The sequence below is a fragment of the Molothrus ater genome, chromosome 5, assembly GCF_012460135.2.
Source record: "Molothrus ater isolate BHLD 08-10-18 breed brown headed cowbird chromosome 5, BPBGC_Mater_1.1, whole genome shotgun sequence".
In the NCBI taxonomy this organism is placed as follows: domain Eukaryota; kingdom Metazoa; phylum Chordata; class Aves; order Passeriformes; family Icteridae; genus Molothrus; species Molothrus ater.
The window spans coordinates 44,078,728-44,093,221 of NC_050482.2; the positions used below are offsets into that span (position 1 = coordinate 44,078,728).

At 46.7% G+C, this 14,494-nt stretch overlaps 1 protein-coding gene across 1 annotated transcript; it reads left to right on the top strand.

Moving 5' to 3' along the window:
- The first annotated feature begins 10,449 nt into the window (after window positions 1–10,449).
- Window positions 10,450–13,826, top strand: SOCS2 (suppressor of cytokine signaling 2). The gene is made up of 3 exons (XM_036400411.2): window positions 10,450–10,636; window positions 12,139–12,415; window positions 13,355–13,826. The coding sequence occupies exons 2-3, from the start codon at window positions 12,271–12,273 to the stop codon at window positions 13,801–13,803; spliced, it is 594 nt and encodes a 197-aa protein (XP_036256304.1). The 5' UTR covers window positions 10,450–10,636; window positions 12,139–12,270; the 3' UTR covers window positions 13,804–13,826.
- The last annotated feature ends 668 nt before the right edge of the window (window positions 13,827–14,494 follow it).

Consider the following 14,494-nt stretch of genomic DNA (forward strand, 5'->3'; position numbering starts at 1 on the left):
CGAGTTCCACAAAATTTAGAACTAGATTAAGAAAAAAAGGATTTGATATCCAGAGTAGAAGCACAGAGGAAATAAAATTCAGGGAAAATTCCTCATAAGCAGAGGTCAGAAAAATGACAGAGAAATTGCCTTTCTAGAGTATATATTTGTATTTTAATACTGAAGGAAACACGATCTAGTTTTGGTTGCATGCGGTTATAACTCACTGGCTTTATATGGCCATATTTGTTTGAGAAAGATTTGAAGTAAGACTGGTAAGGCTGAAAGGTGACACCATGGGCTGTGAAGAGGAGAGCAGCAGTGGGTAGTACCTTCACAGTGCCTAGCCAGGCCTTGTCCAGTCCAGGGACAAAAGCTTGAATTGTTAGAACTGGGTGAGTGTTCTGTTTCAATACGACCAAGATTCTAACTCACGACTTTGTGGAAATGATGCAAGAAAAGCCGTGTGTTTCTTTAGCAGTGCTGCATTTATTCTGCAGTGAAAGTACCTGTGTAATTCTGGCAGGTGAAACCAGGGCCCTGGGCTTTACCACACCGAGGTGGTGCCAGCAGCAGGGACACCTTCAGGATCCCTCTGGGCACGTTGTTATGTGGCAGTCGGGGAGCAAAGCTCAGGCCCCTGCTGCTGCTGCTGCTCCCACAGCTCCAGAAGCCCTCCTGAAAGCAATGGCTTCCCACTGCTGCAGGGGCAGCACCAAGCACTGCTCCCAAGGTCTCATCCTTTTTGACTTCACAGGATGTGCTCTTCTAAACCACCCAGGCTGGCTGTGCCCTCAAAGCTTACCGCATCCCAGAAGGTGCAGCACGTACCCTCCCTCTGCTGCCAGGAGAGCACCCTTCTCACAGGCTGAGGGACAGTTTCACACCATTGCACAAACTTCAAACTGAAAGGCAACACAGAAAAATCACAATTGCATGTTGGGCAGAGGGGCACCAGAAGGAGTCCAAGGAGCACTGTGGGATGTGAATACAGCAGTCCGCTCTAGAGGGGACTAGCACAGCTAGTGTGAATATAAGCCATCTATATTCCTCTTACCTCTCAGTATAAGCCCTTCTTGACATCAGGGACATTTTTTTAAATTTAGAAAGACAAGCTTGCTCTCTGAAATCAGGTAGTGTGAACCCACAGCATTTTTAGAGACTACCTGATCTTAGATTACCTTTGTTCAGAGTACCAAGTCTGAATAAGTCTGGCACAGGCTTATACATATAGCAACTCACACATGTAATTAGTATTTTCTAAACAATTTCAGTCACCAGTCCAGAGTCTCCCATTCAGAGATGCCCCAGTTGAGACTCCTGTAAAAATAAAAGGATTTTTCTTCTGAATAAACAATTATGGAGAGAAGAAAGTGCATTTCTGCAATACCAAACAAAATCTGCATTTAGGAGTAAGCATCTTCTTACACATTCAACCTTGGAGTAAATGAACCATACCAAAGGTCACTAAATGTCATTGTTCTGTAATTTTCAGTCTTCAGAGGATCAAAGAAATCTGAAGAAATGGTTCAAGTTGAGACACTTGGCAAAATAATGAGGTGAAAGGCTTCAGAAGTTTTCTGGAGGAAAAAACCCACAGTAATTGGACATAATTCTTAGAATCTTAATTTAGGCATGTCAACAAAAGAAAATTGTATAAAAATCAAAGAGCTGTTTTTCAATTATTCTCAGGGCATAAGGGGTTTGTTTATCCAAAGATCTGTGACACTAGCAAATGAGCTGGTCCCTTTAAATACCTTGCCAGGTGTTGTTTTTGTTTCTTTTCCCTGTTCAGCTGTACTTGTATGATAAATTAATTTTTCTAGAAATACACTACCATTTCAGCACAGATTTTTTTAACCATTAATCTCCTTACCTGGCATATTTTGCCCTGTTAGAGCAGCCCAAGGAAGTGATCTTAAAATGCCCAAGGAGATTAAAAGATTCAGTCAATTGCTGAAGTGTAACTCAGAAGCATAACTGATCAGTCATTTGAAGAATTTCATTGTTGTTGCTGTGCCTTTTTGATCAGCCAGTCCAAAGGGATTTCATTAACATCTTGCTAGTACCTCTGACTAAGAAGAAATTTTGAATAGATTATGAAAGCCTCTAGAAATAAGCTATTTTTAAGTGCTAAGCATATAAATGCAAATTGAATAGAAACAGCTGTTATTTACATTCTGTGGACACATGATTTCACTCCCTGATGGATAGGGGAAGAAAAAAAGCCACTGAAAGATTGAAATGCCCTTAAAGAAACTGGGAAAATGGGGATCTAATAAAAATACATGTAATGAACCACATTGTTGGGTGGTATGAATTGGTAAAGCTTTCCAGGTTTGCCACCATTTCTTTCTTGGAGAAGAAATACAAGAGAATACCTTCTTGGGGGGAGGGGTTGAAGGAATGAATATGTTGAATCAAAGGCATATGAACAAATTCCTGTTTCAGACTTTTACACAATGGCTAGCTGATAACCTGGCATTTTCAAAAATAGTCTCCCAGAACAAAGCCCCCATTCTCAATAAGATTTTGCTATGGACTTATGTTAGTTTGAGATTATGTTCTGAAAAAATTATAAAAGCTCCTGAAAAATGTAAGCAGCATATTCTAGACCAGTGTGCCTGAAAGTAGAGGACTGTGCTGGAGGGCAAAGAAAGCACAGGGTGAAATTTTCACCCTTCATGAAATCAGGCTTTTTACGGGCCTGGCAGAGGCTCTCCTGCATGTCCTCCATTTACCTGGAGCAAGTCCCTGCTGTCACAGGTTCCACTGGAAAGCTCATGCTCCCTCCTGCCAGGCCTGCTTCTATTTGTAACATCACCAGCAAACACCTAGAGTAGAAAGAAATAATACTCTCCTCAGGAAAGGTAAGGCTTGTTTAAAAATGTACACAAAATATGGCTGCTAATTTGGCCCAAACCCACTCATTTCAAATCAGTGATAGGAAGCTGGGACAGGGTATTAAAGGTGGGATTGTTTTGCTGGCTTTTCCTTGTAGAAGGAAAAGGAGTTGACATACCCAACACAGCTAAAGCCCAAGCACAACAGAGCCACTTGATTCTTAAGAGCCTGGGGAGTGATCTCCTCTAAGATTAGTTCTGTTTGACTTAGGATTGCTTTGTGCCTGCCAGCACACAAAGCCTCTCATAACACAGGCAAAGGCAGGACAGAAATTTCATTCTTGTTCCATTTTAGGTACACTCTTACCTGCTGTTCTGTGTTATGCAAAAGACATGTCCAAGGGCCAAATGCATCCTTTCCTTCCTCCCCAGAACAAAGGCTGATCTACAGCAGCAGGCTGTGCAGCTTCCTCCTGTCTGACATCATGTGGCATGAAATGCTGGGGAAAAATTCTGCTGTGCCTCAGGCATCTTTCCAGATTACATTTATTCACAGAGGAATAATTTATCAGAGAAATGAGCTCTGAAGAGACTGCTAAAATTAGTGTTAAATTTTGAAATGTAGGGCAATGGCACCGAAAGTCAGAAAATATGTCTAGCCCAAACTCACACTTTATAAAATGCTTTGCATATTTTGTAATAATTATGGGTATTATTTCCCCTTCTCTGTTCATTTATAAGGACAGAGAGAATAACAAACTTAAGCAAATCTGAATTTGGTTACACAGAGCCATTTGTTAATTCTGGTATATGGCAGTAGAGGGCATCTAAGGACTTCAAGTCACATATGGTCAGGGATTAAAATCAGATGGCTGAAGGAGTTATTACTCTCCCCCCAAGCCATTCACCCCACCTCAGGACAGAATTGCCACCTCAAGACCAAACAGCTCACGAGGCTGCTCCTGATGGATGGCAGTTTTGAAGCCACACTGAAACTGGAGTTGTTCTTAAAACACCAATCTGAAAGCTGAAGTTGTTAAGGAGGAGATGCACGAGTTAATTTCTCTTCCCTGCTGCAGGCAGAGCTCTGTCAGAGCCACAGGATGGTTTTGGGTACAGTACAGTGGGAGATGCTGCTTCAAGGATCCTGTCCAATTTTATCTACTACTGTTTGAGCTTTAATTTCCACATACCTGGAAAAACTGCTTACAGGAGGAGCAAGAAATTCTGGGAATGGACAGGCAGTGCCAAGAAAAGGCGAGCTGTGGACCAATGGTCTTTCCTAAACCAGAAAGAGTAGCCCTATGTCTGTTTCCTGTCCTGAGCCTTAAAACTGACAGCCTGTCTGGCCAGTGTTTCGTCAGGCTGCGTCCTCCCAGTATGCCAGTCAGATACAGGACGAGGCGTGGAGCCATCCTGACAAAAAGCAAGCACTAATCCTGACAAACACAGAGAAGGTAGTTGGCAGCTAGCACTGTTTTCTTGTCATCTGTCCAGGTTTGTATGACATTCCACATGCAGCCTCTATACTGAAGCAGGGAAAGCAGCCATACCTATCTTGAGCCAAAAGAAGCCAACACGTCAGAGGCAGGTTAAGTTCATTACCTTGACACTAACACTTCATGCACTAATCTGAAAAATGTATTTGAACCCAGCAGCATATTCACATACAACAGGCAACCTATTTTCAATTAACTGGAAGAAGTTTAAGGTTATATAAATACATTAGTAAACGTTGATTATCCTGTTCTTCAAACTCCTAAGGACAGCAACACGTCAGGCCTTATGCTGAAGTCTATTATAGCCTTAGCTTGAAATTTAAAAGTGGCTCATGCCCAAAAAAAGGTTCTACAACTCATTTAATGATTCACAGTACTCCTAAAATGATATTCATCTGTCTGCTCTCCATGGCAGCACTTTCAATCATAAACACTTAATTGTAGGAATTCATCCTCAAGGCCAAATAGCTCTGGGTGAATTAAACTATCCTTAATATAAGAACTAGAACAGTGATTTAAAATTAATCTTTTTCTGATGGGAGGCCCATTTATTCAGAGACACATAACCCAGTTTCTACTTCACTTTTCACTCAAAAATCTCCCCTTTAGAGATAGGCACTGCATCACCTGTTTTAGTTTTCCTTATTAGTTTCAAAATTGACTTTCTGCCAACAAAGGAACTTTATTACTTATGGATTGGCAAAGCATAGGAGAGCTGCTTTCATGCTGTCTGTCAGGAAAACTTTTTTCACAGACATTACTTGCTTTCTTTTACTTTGAGGCGTAGGACTTGCAACTGGCAGAAAAACATCTCAAGCCTCCTCAAGCATAAAAGGCTTGTTTTTTCTGGCAGCATCTAGGACAAGAATGCAAGATTTCACAGTGCTTTCAGCTGTGCTATCTCTAGGATTTTTCTAAAAAAAAAACCAAACCCAAGAGTGTATGTTTCTCTAAAAACCCAAAACTTCAAGGAGCATGGTTCTGAACATGTGTGTGCATAGGTGTAGTGCACATATATACCTACATGCTCTTTCTCAGCCAAAAAAACAAGGTAAATAAATATTACAGTCACAGCATTTTATGCTACAATCTGAATATTAAAATCCATATAAAATATTCTCCTTGTAGTTGTTTGAAGACTGTACCAAAACTGGTCCTTTCCAGCAGTCCTTTTTTCTACCTTGTTGGTGAGAAGGAAGCATGAATGGGAGGAAAATGCTACCAAAGCATGTATATTTACAACTTATTCTCCAATAACTTTCAGCAATATTTGGCTACTTTTAGTCAGAGTGAAACTCGATAATTCACAAAATAACACAGTGATAGACCAGAATTCTGCTATTTATAAGGAAGCCTAGCATAGCATAAAGTAAAAACTGCTGTGTAAATTCTCCTTGTTTTTTTATACTTAGTACCCTGTGTCACCACATTCTACTTTTCCTTTATATGCCTATTGAAAGTATTTTTATGTTAATTTGGTTTTACCTTAAATTGTAAATAGTAAATTGGAGAAACTAAGCAAGCACTATATTTAAGTTTTTTCATTGAAGATCCCAAGTGGCTAGGTAACCTTTTACTCAATGCAGGTTAGGCCTTTACTTTTAGACAGTAGATAGCACAGGATGAGATCAGAGATGGACTTAAATGCCACCTTTTTATGGTCAGTTTTGTGCTTGACGGTGATTATCTGTCTACCTATCCGCTGAACCAAAGGGAATGATCCTTCTTTTTATCAACTGTCTCTGAAAGAAAAGAATCCAGATGTTATTTCAAAGTATTACTCTCTTGATGCCATCTTTTGATGTTTGCTTTTAAATCACAAGTGCTGGTTTCCTTTTAGAGCACCCCTGATTTATAGAAATTATTCACTGAATTCTTTTATTATTCTCCTTTACCAAATGTATAATAAGAAAAGCAAAGCATTCACATGTGAATAGATAAAAATAGCAGGAAATAAGGGGGCAGCTGGTAAAGAGTAAAACTGTTTGGTATAAATCTTAATCTATTTCATCAAAACATTCTGTTCCTCAGGCAGCTGGAAAGGGCAGGATGATCCGACACACTGAAATATTTGTTTTCTCTATGTTTTATTTATTATGTTTTAGGAACTCTTTGTGAAATAAGCAAACCTTTCTCCTAACTGCTAAGTGAGAAATCCTCAAAGAGTTCACATTGCAGACCTTTCTCGTGCTGTGGAGTTACACTTAACACATTCCAATTTGCTGGAGCCAAAGGCTCAATATTCACATTTCTCTGCTCAAGAACCAGACTGCAGTCCCAGGACAGGGAAACCATGGCAGCTGTACATTGTTGTTTAGACTAGTTCAGGTAAACAGTTGTCAAAATACGTTCAGTAAGTAGAGCTATGTGATAAGCAATAGCTGTCCTTTTAACTGAAGGGGATTTTAACTGACCAAATGGTATGCCATGGATAACAGATATTCTGTGCTGCATCTTTGGGAAGTTAAGCATGAAGAGAACAGGGAAAGGCCCCTTGTATTCTTCCAGGTAGGTAGGTAAATCTATCTTAATGAATCAGTAAATCTTTTCAGTGAATCAGAGCAAATTTAGCAAAATCAGCTGAGTCAAAATCCCACCCGCCCCCCCTCTGCTCACATCATGTTGTATAAATAAATCAGCATACGAGCTCACCAGTAAACTTGGCATGCTTTTCAGGAACAAAGTGAAAATCATTTCTAGTAACAGGCACTTCTCAGGACTGTAAAAATGTTGTTGCCTCCTTCCTTGGTCATGAAAGGGATTTTTGCCTAAAGGAAAAATAAAAAATAAATTTACTCATCCTTCCCTGTCTTGAGCATATGCATTTGAGCTCAAACAATATATTCTGCTTGTGATTTTCAGGAACCCTTAATGTTCATATTTTCACTACTAATACAAAACTAGATTAAAAATATCTACTATATGGATAATATACAGTCAGAACCAACATTCATGAATAGTAGTATCAGGAAAAAAAATAGGGATTGCTTAAGTTGACGCCTTTCATCTCCAGTTAGATGATATGCCTCTAAAACTGGCTCAGAAGCATTCATATTTATATATGTACAGCAATATTTCTCCTAGAATTGCTACCCCAAAACAACAGATTAAAAATAAATAAAGCATTTGGTTTGAATTGCACATAAAATTTTAATTTTAAATCCTCACTTGTATATAGTTTTTGTAGTAGTGACTGTTTAGAAGAATTCCTGCTTGTTACATGGCAGATTAAAAAACCCTATTATGGAAAACTAAGTTTTCTGAGTCTGCTCCTTCTTTTCTCTTTCTCCATTTCACATCTTTCTCCTACTCCATTCTGACTTTTATAAAGTAAAACTCTTCAGGCAGACCAAACCTGTATTAAATATCCCAGTGCCAAAAAACTAAAAAGTAGCTTTAAGTAGTTTCATGCACTACGTACAGCCCATAGTCCCAAAAGTAATTTCATTTAGTCACATTTTTTTACCCTTACAGTTGTTTCTTTTCTCTCTTGTGACTGTATGGAAGACTTAGGCAGACAGAGGAGAAAAAGAGCAAGTAACATTGTTGAAAGAAACAGTAAAATACAAACATAGCCCACTGAGCCTATAGCACTTTCAGATGTCTCAAGCCAGAGAATAAAGGTAACTGTAAACCAGAGCACTCCTATGAGGTGCCAGGATTGTCATTTAAAGATCCATTTGCAGTTTTTAAGTTTGAATTTCATTACTCTTGTAAGTTTATCAGATATTTAGTGCTATTTTTAAGAGACATTAGGTTCTCATGAAAAAAAAATTTAACAGAACTCTGTTTAGGAAAGATCCTGCTGATATACTGCCTATTTAATATTTATGCTACCTTTTTCATAACAATATCTGAAGTTTTAAGTAACAAACATTTATTACATTCTTCTGTTCTTGTTTCTCATTCACCACATAAATCGTGGTCTTCCTCCCTCTGCCTTTATAGCAGCCAGCTGTGGTTTTAGAAACAAATTATTATGACTTCAAGTGACAAATAAACAGCAGAAGCAAAGGAAGTCTTGAGAGACTATCCACATAAAAATCCCATTAATAAAATAACATAGGGAAAGAGATCTACAGCAAAGCTGTAAAAAAGCAGCTTTGCATCTAGACAAGATGTATTCCTTTTCTCCAAGATGCATTAATGAACTTCAAGGAAATAACCTTAATTTGAACACTATGATATCGGAACAAAATAGTTTTTGAGCAAAAGCTGTGTGCCTACATATACAGAATTATTTTAGTAATAAAAATAGATCTATATTAATTTTTTATTGTTCTCCTGAACATAGTGAAGTCAGTGCCATTCTGAAAAGTAATGGAGATTTTTTGCAAGATCTCATGTCATAGGTAGCTGAACTGTCAACTAAATTTCTAGGGGCACAAACCCATTCTCTCCCCTCTTCACATCAATCCAACGAAAAAACTTAGTGGGAATTCCACAAGTGTCACTGGAGCCTGGATCTGAGGCTATCTGAACTTCACAGACAAAAACAGGAACAAGAATGACCTTCAAGACCTAAATTGTTTTAAACCATTTCTGAGAATGCTTAAGAAAGCCCGTGTTTGTTTCTCAGACCTCATTTTAAATCTGTGCTGCTGCCAGTGATTAAAACCACCTTTTTTTCATAAACTGAATAAATTAAATTCAAAAGCACCCAGGCATTACAAACAGATGAAATCATGCCGGCCAATATTTCACTTAACAAAGTACATTTTTTTTTTCCTCAGATGAATTTACTTAATCACTAAATACAGAACTTAAATTTAAGAGAACTATTAATTCTCTTATCCTCTGATGCTAAAGAATTATAAGCAATAACTGTTACAAAATCCTTCAGGATTTGTAATCCTTCCTCAGTCCTTTTTTTTTTTTTTTTTTTTTTTTTTTTAAGAAACGTTGCATTTCAGACGTTACTGGGGAGTGCGACCCAAGGCAGCGACCCAAGGCAGCGTCTCAGCCTGGGAGCTTCCTCTGTTTCTCTGCGCAGGGGAGCTGCTCCGCTCCCTCAGCCAGACAGGGCAGCCTAATACATATTCATTTACTCCTCTGATAACAAAGGCTCTCTCGCCCCTCCCGCCCCGATTTTTAAAGATACTATCTTTTATTATGCTATAGGTTTGGGCTTCTTTCCTGAAATCTTTAAAAAGACACCCCTTAATCCTTCTGCCATCAATTCTCCCTCCCAGATACCCCCGTACAATTTGCAGGGAGCCCTAACCTGCAGCCAAGGGCTGGGATGAGACTATTACGGCTACTTTTGCTTTGTTTTCCCTCTTTTCTTTCCTTTTTTTTTTTTTTTTTCCCTGTGTGTGTCTCTTTCTAAAGTCGGCTCGGGGCCGCCGGGGCAGCGGCGGAAGGTGGCTGGTTACCGAGCAGCACCCAGGGCGCAATCAACCATCTTTACGCTGGAAAACAGCTCGTGGTTATTAAAAAAAAAAAGAATAATAATTAAAAAAAGGGGGGGAGGGGGAGGAAATCGGCGCGCGCATCGGCGGGCAATGGCTGTTTGTAGCAACGAGGTATTTAGCGCCGGAGGGTGAAGGGGGGTGGAGACCAGGGTGGGGTGTCCCAGGAGCTTCGGCCGCCGCAAGTCCCTGGCAGGGAGCTCCTGGCACCGGCCCCTGACGCGCTCCCGGCCCTGCGGGCGGGCCCCGCCGCCGCGCTCAGGTGCCCGCGGCTCCCGGCGCCGGGCAGGCCGGGCGCCCCTCGCCCCTGCGGCCCCGGGACCGGCGGCCGCGCTCGCCCCGCTCCCCCCGGGGTCCCACCGCGCCCCGCGGGGCGGCCCGCACGGCCCCGCAGGCCCGGTCCCCCCGCAGCCCCGGGCACTGACCTGCGCGTCGCCCGCGGCCCCGCGGGCGCAGGAGGAGGAGGCGGGGGGGCCGCGGGGCAGCGTTCGGCGGCCGCTGCCCCGGCGTGACAGGGGCGGCGGCTCGGTGCGTCGGCCCCGGCTGGCCGCGATCGCGGCGGAGGCGCCGGAGCGGGTCCTGTCACATGATGCGGTTCCTGGAAAGTTCCTGGAAAGCAGCCTTTGTATGTAACCATCCCGGGAGGGGGGAGCGGCGGGGGCAGGATGCCCTCGCCTCGCAATCAAAGGCGAGCAGACCGCCCGCGCCGGGGAGAGGCGGGGGAGAGGAGGGTGTTGTTTCCCCAGGAGCACCATCTTCCTCCGGCAGCCTCTGTCCGCCCCGGCACAGCCTCGACGCCTCTCCGTGTCCCCTCGGCCCCCCGACGCCGCCGGGAGCCAGAACAACCTGACCGCCCCACCTCCAGGCGGCAGCGGAGGCACCAGCCCCGTCCCGCCGAGCCCGGGTGAGTCCCCTTGTCGTCGCCCCCTCCGCCCGATGCCATGCGTCGCTTCGAGAGCCGGCGGCCCGCCGCCCCGCTCCCGGTACGGCGCTGCCGACCGCCGGGATGGAGGCTCCCCGCAGCCGGCCGCAGGCTGCTCCGGCTCTCCTCGCCTCGGCCGGGGGACGCCCGGCTGCAGCCAGCCGCCACCGCCTCGCCAGCCTTCCGTCCCCACCGGACTCCCGTGGCGGCGGCGCTTCGCGGCCAGGCGCTCCCGGAGCCTCCCTTTCACAAGGGGTCGCGCCCGGACACCGCTGGCAGGGCTGCTCCCACCTGCACCCGTCAGCCCCGCGCCCGCAGCCTCTCCCGGTGACAGGCGCACCTGCGCCCGGCCACCCGGCCGGCGGCGGGAGCTTCTGCTCGGGGGAAGGAGCGGATGGGCTTTGTCGAGGGGTTCCCGCGCGTCTGCCTACATATATTGGGGTAGAAACCCATCAGAACACCCTACCAGTTGGCACTACAGTTTAATTTGGAAAAGTTTCTGAGCTCCGCTGCGGAACTTGTTAGGGGAGGAACCACCTCAGCATAACCCCCTCACCTGGCGGCTGCTGCGCACCCGCAGGCAGAGACTGCCCGGTTCGCAAGCACCGGCGGGGGGCTCCCGGTCTTCCCGTGAGCCCCGTCCCTCCACTCCAGCCAAACCAGATAGGCTCCCCCTCTCTGGTACTGCCCGGCTTTGTGTCGCTCCTGATGTGGCGGTCGCCGCACCCAGGAGAGAAGAAGCTCTTTTTGTCCCTCTCGTTAGCTTCGGCCAAGAGGAAAGATTCTTTTTTCCTCCCTAATATCAGCATTTAATGGAGCGGGAAAAGCATATTTCCTGCCCCGCGCTAATTATAGCGCGTCCTCCACCGCGCTGCCCCTTCCGCTCCCAAGCGGCCGGCGAGCCCCCGGAGCCGGCGCTGCCGGCGCACTCGCTCGGCAGCTTCTCGGGTACTCCGCTGCCCGAGAGCAGGTCTCCCATCCCGGGAGCATGGCCCGCTCCGGGCTTCCGTTCCCGTTCCTACAGGTACGACTTCGCGGATGACCTTACTGGAAGGCGTCCGTACGCACCGCAGCGTGGAACCCGGGCAGCACCGGGGACCACTGCCTCACTGGTTACCCCTCCTCTCCCATACCTTTACGTGCCCGGCTCTCCCCCACGACCTCCTCCCTCCCCAAAAGTCCCAGAGCTGCCGGCCGGGCTCGCCTGCCCCAGCCGAGGGAGCATCAGCTTTGCGACAAAGCGAGACCACCGTCTCGGGACGCCGCCTCCGCCGAGTCCCCGGCGGAGAAGAGCCGAGGACAGGCTGGGCGGCGGGGGGGAGGAGGAGATGTCCCTCCCCCGCTCCGCCGGGAGGTGATCTCTCGCCTCGGGTCCCTCCTCTGGATGCTGGGAAGTTCCGAAGCGGGATCGCCAGAAACACGCTCTGCGTCGGGAGCTCCTCTCGCGGGGCTCGCCGCTAACCACGCTCTCTCTCCGCTCGCAGGCGGCGCCCGGGCCGGGGGCCGGGACCATGCACCCAGCGCGGCGCTGAGCCCCGCGGCGGCGAAGCGGAGCTCTCTCCTGCCGGCAGCCCCCGACCTGCGGGCGAGCGGGGCCGCGCCCGCCGCCGCCGCCCATGACCCTGCGCTCCGCCGAGTCCCTGGAGAGCGCGGAGAGCTCCGGGGAGCGCTGGGGGTACCCCGGGGCGGCGGCGCCCGTTGCCGAGGAGTGCCGTGAGGCGGAGCAGCTGGCCGCGGCTATGGAGGAGCTGCGGCGGGCAGGTAAGCCCGGGCGGCCGGGAAGGGGAAAGCGCCCGGGGCGGTGGCGCTGTCCAGGGGGAGGCAGAGCGGCGCGGCGGGGATCCCCCCCTGGGCGAGGGGAACCGGGCGGCGGTGCGACGCCTGGCCATCGCCGCCCGGCGCTGCGAGGTCGCGTTCCCGCGGCGGAGAGGGGCGGCGACGACTCCGACCTTACGCGGACTGCGGCGGCCGAAGCGAAAGCGCCGGCAGCGCCGCGCCCCGGTGGCAGCCCAGGATCTGCGGCCGGGCTAGGGCCGGGCGCTGCCGCCGGCCGGGGCGGCCGCATCCCCTCGGCCCCGCGTACCTGCGCTCCCCTCGCCGGCGTGGCGGCGGCTCGCCCGGCCCCGCAGGACGCGGGGCTCGCTTGCGGGAGGAGGGAAGAGCTTTTTGTCTTCATCGCAGCCGCGCCAGGACCGCAGCTACCTCGCCGAAGTTGTTTTCTTATCCCTTAGCTTTCGATCGCTTGCGAAAGCTCATTTCAGCAGCAGGCTGCTCAGAGTTCCCCAAAGCGGGCGTTCTGCGGGCTGCCAGCCCGTGCCCTGCGGACGCGGCGCGGGCCCCGGCGGCAGAGCAGCGGGGAGCCGCGGGACGCGTCCCTGCTGCTTCAGGGGCGGCCCGCCGGGTCGGCGGCTCCGGTGTCGGCCCCGCAGGACTCTGCGGGAAAGTTTGTGCATGTGTATGCATACATAGGTAAATAAAAAGTGACCTGGAAAGCTCTGTCAAAACGGGATGCGTTGTAAAACAAATGAATTTAAATAGCAAATAAAAATTTACTGTGCCTGCAGGACTTTAGCTTTCAAACAAAAGAAATGGGTGACTTTCAAACAAAAGAAATGGGTGACTAGAAGTATATCAGCTAGAGAGCAGCTTTTAAAACAAACAGGAATAAACAAATCCCTTCTTTTTCTCATCTTTTAACAGGATGGTACTGGGGCAACATGACTGTTGCTGAAGCCAAAGAAAGGTTACAGGATGCCCCTGAAGGGACCTTTTTGGTTAGGGATAGTTCGCACTCAGAGTATCTACTGACTATATCAGTAAAAACGTCAGCGGGACCGACCAATCTACGTATAGAATATCAAGATGGCAAGTTTAGACTGGACTCTATCACTTGTGTCAGATCTAGACTTAAACAGTTCAACAGCGTTGTGCATTTGATTGAGTACTATGTTCTCATGTGCAAGGATAGAACTGAAACACCTTCAAATGGAACAGTTCATCTTTACTTGAACAAACCCCTCTATACATCTGCTCCATCTCTGCAACACCGCTGCAGAATAGCTATAAACAAGAGCACAAATCAGATCTGGGAGCTGCCATTACCAACAAGACTAAAAGAGTACTTGAAAGAGTATCAATACCAGGTATAAATATATTTTCTAAATGCCTCTAACACAGAGTAACTTTTGAATGCAATTCTTAAAATCGGCCAAAGAACTGAGTAACCAGTTGTACAACTCAGCATGGAATTCACTATCAAAACAGTGGCAGTTCTGGGGGAAAGGTTTTTATTTCAGATGCTACAAAGGGAGACTTTATGTAAAATAATCCTAGTTTGCATCCTTGGGGGTTCAACAAGGTGGCATGCTATTCTTGCAAGGAGAGAGAAGTGAGGAATCTGTCCAGATTGTGTTGCTTTGTCAATAAAATGCTGCACTAACTATCAAATGCTTACTGAAGCAGTGGGACCGGGAGAGACTTCATAAGTGGTCAGAGACATATGAGAGTTTACAAGTATCTCAGTTGTCTGATTCTAAGATTAATTTGGTGCTGGTGTTCATATAATCCTAAAAGCTTAACTAGATCACACACTGTGATAATCTTGCTTAAGTTATGCAACTAATCAAATCCAGTCAGAAAAATGATCATGTATTCAGTTTTTATTGAACTACTCTCCTGCTTTTCTGCAAGCAAAGGAGTACTGTAAGTAATCAGTCTAGAACATTGTTTTTCAAAGATCTCTGAAAGCTGACCTTAAGAAGAAATGCCACATCTTTCACAGGAACCCAGTATATTGCTGATTATACCAGACTGGTATCCCAGGATCCTTAATGTGTTAAC

What these genes read in the sequence shown, in the direction of transcription:
- SOCS2 (XM_036400411.2), top strand. Translation starts at nt 12,271, where the DNA reads ATGACCCTGCGCTCCGCCGAGTCCCTGGAGAGCGCGGAGAGCTCCGGG. An exon ending in GGAGGAGCTGCGGCGGGCAG is followed by an intron (nt 12,416 to 13,354) that starts GTAAGCCCGGGC and finishes ATCTTTTAACAG; the next exon opens with GATGGTACTGGGGCAACATG.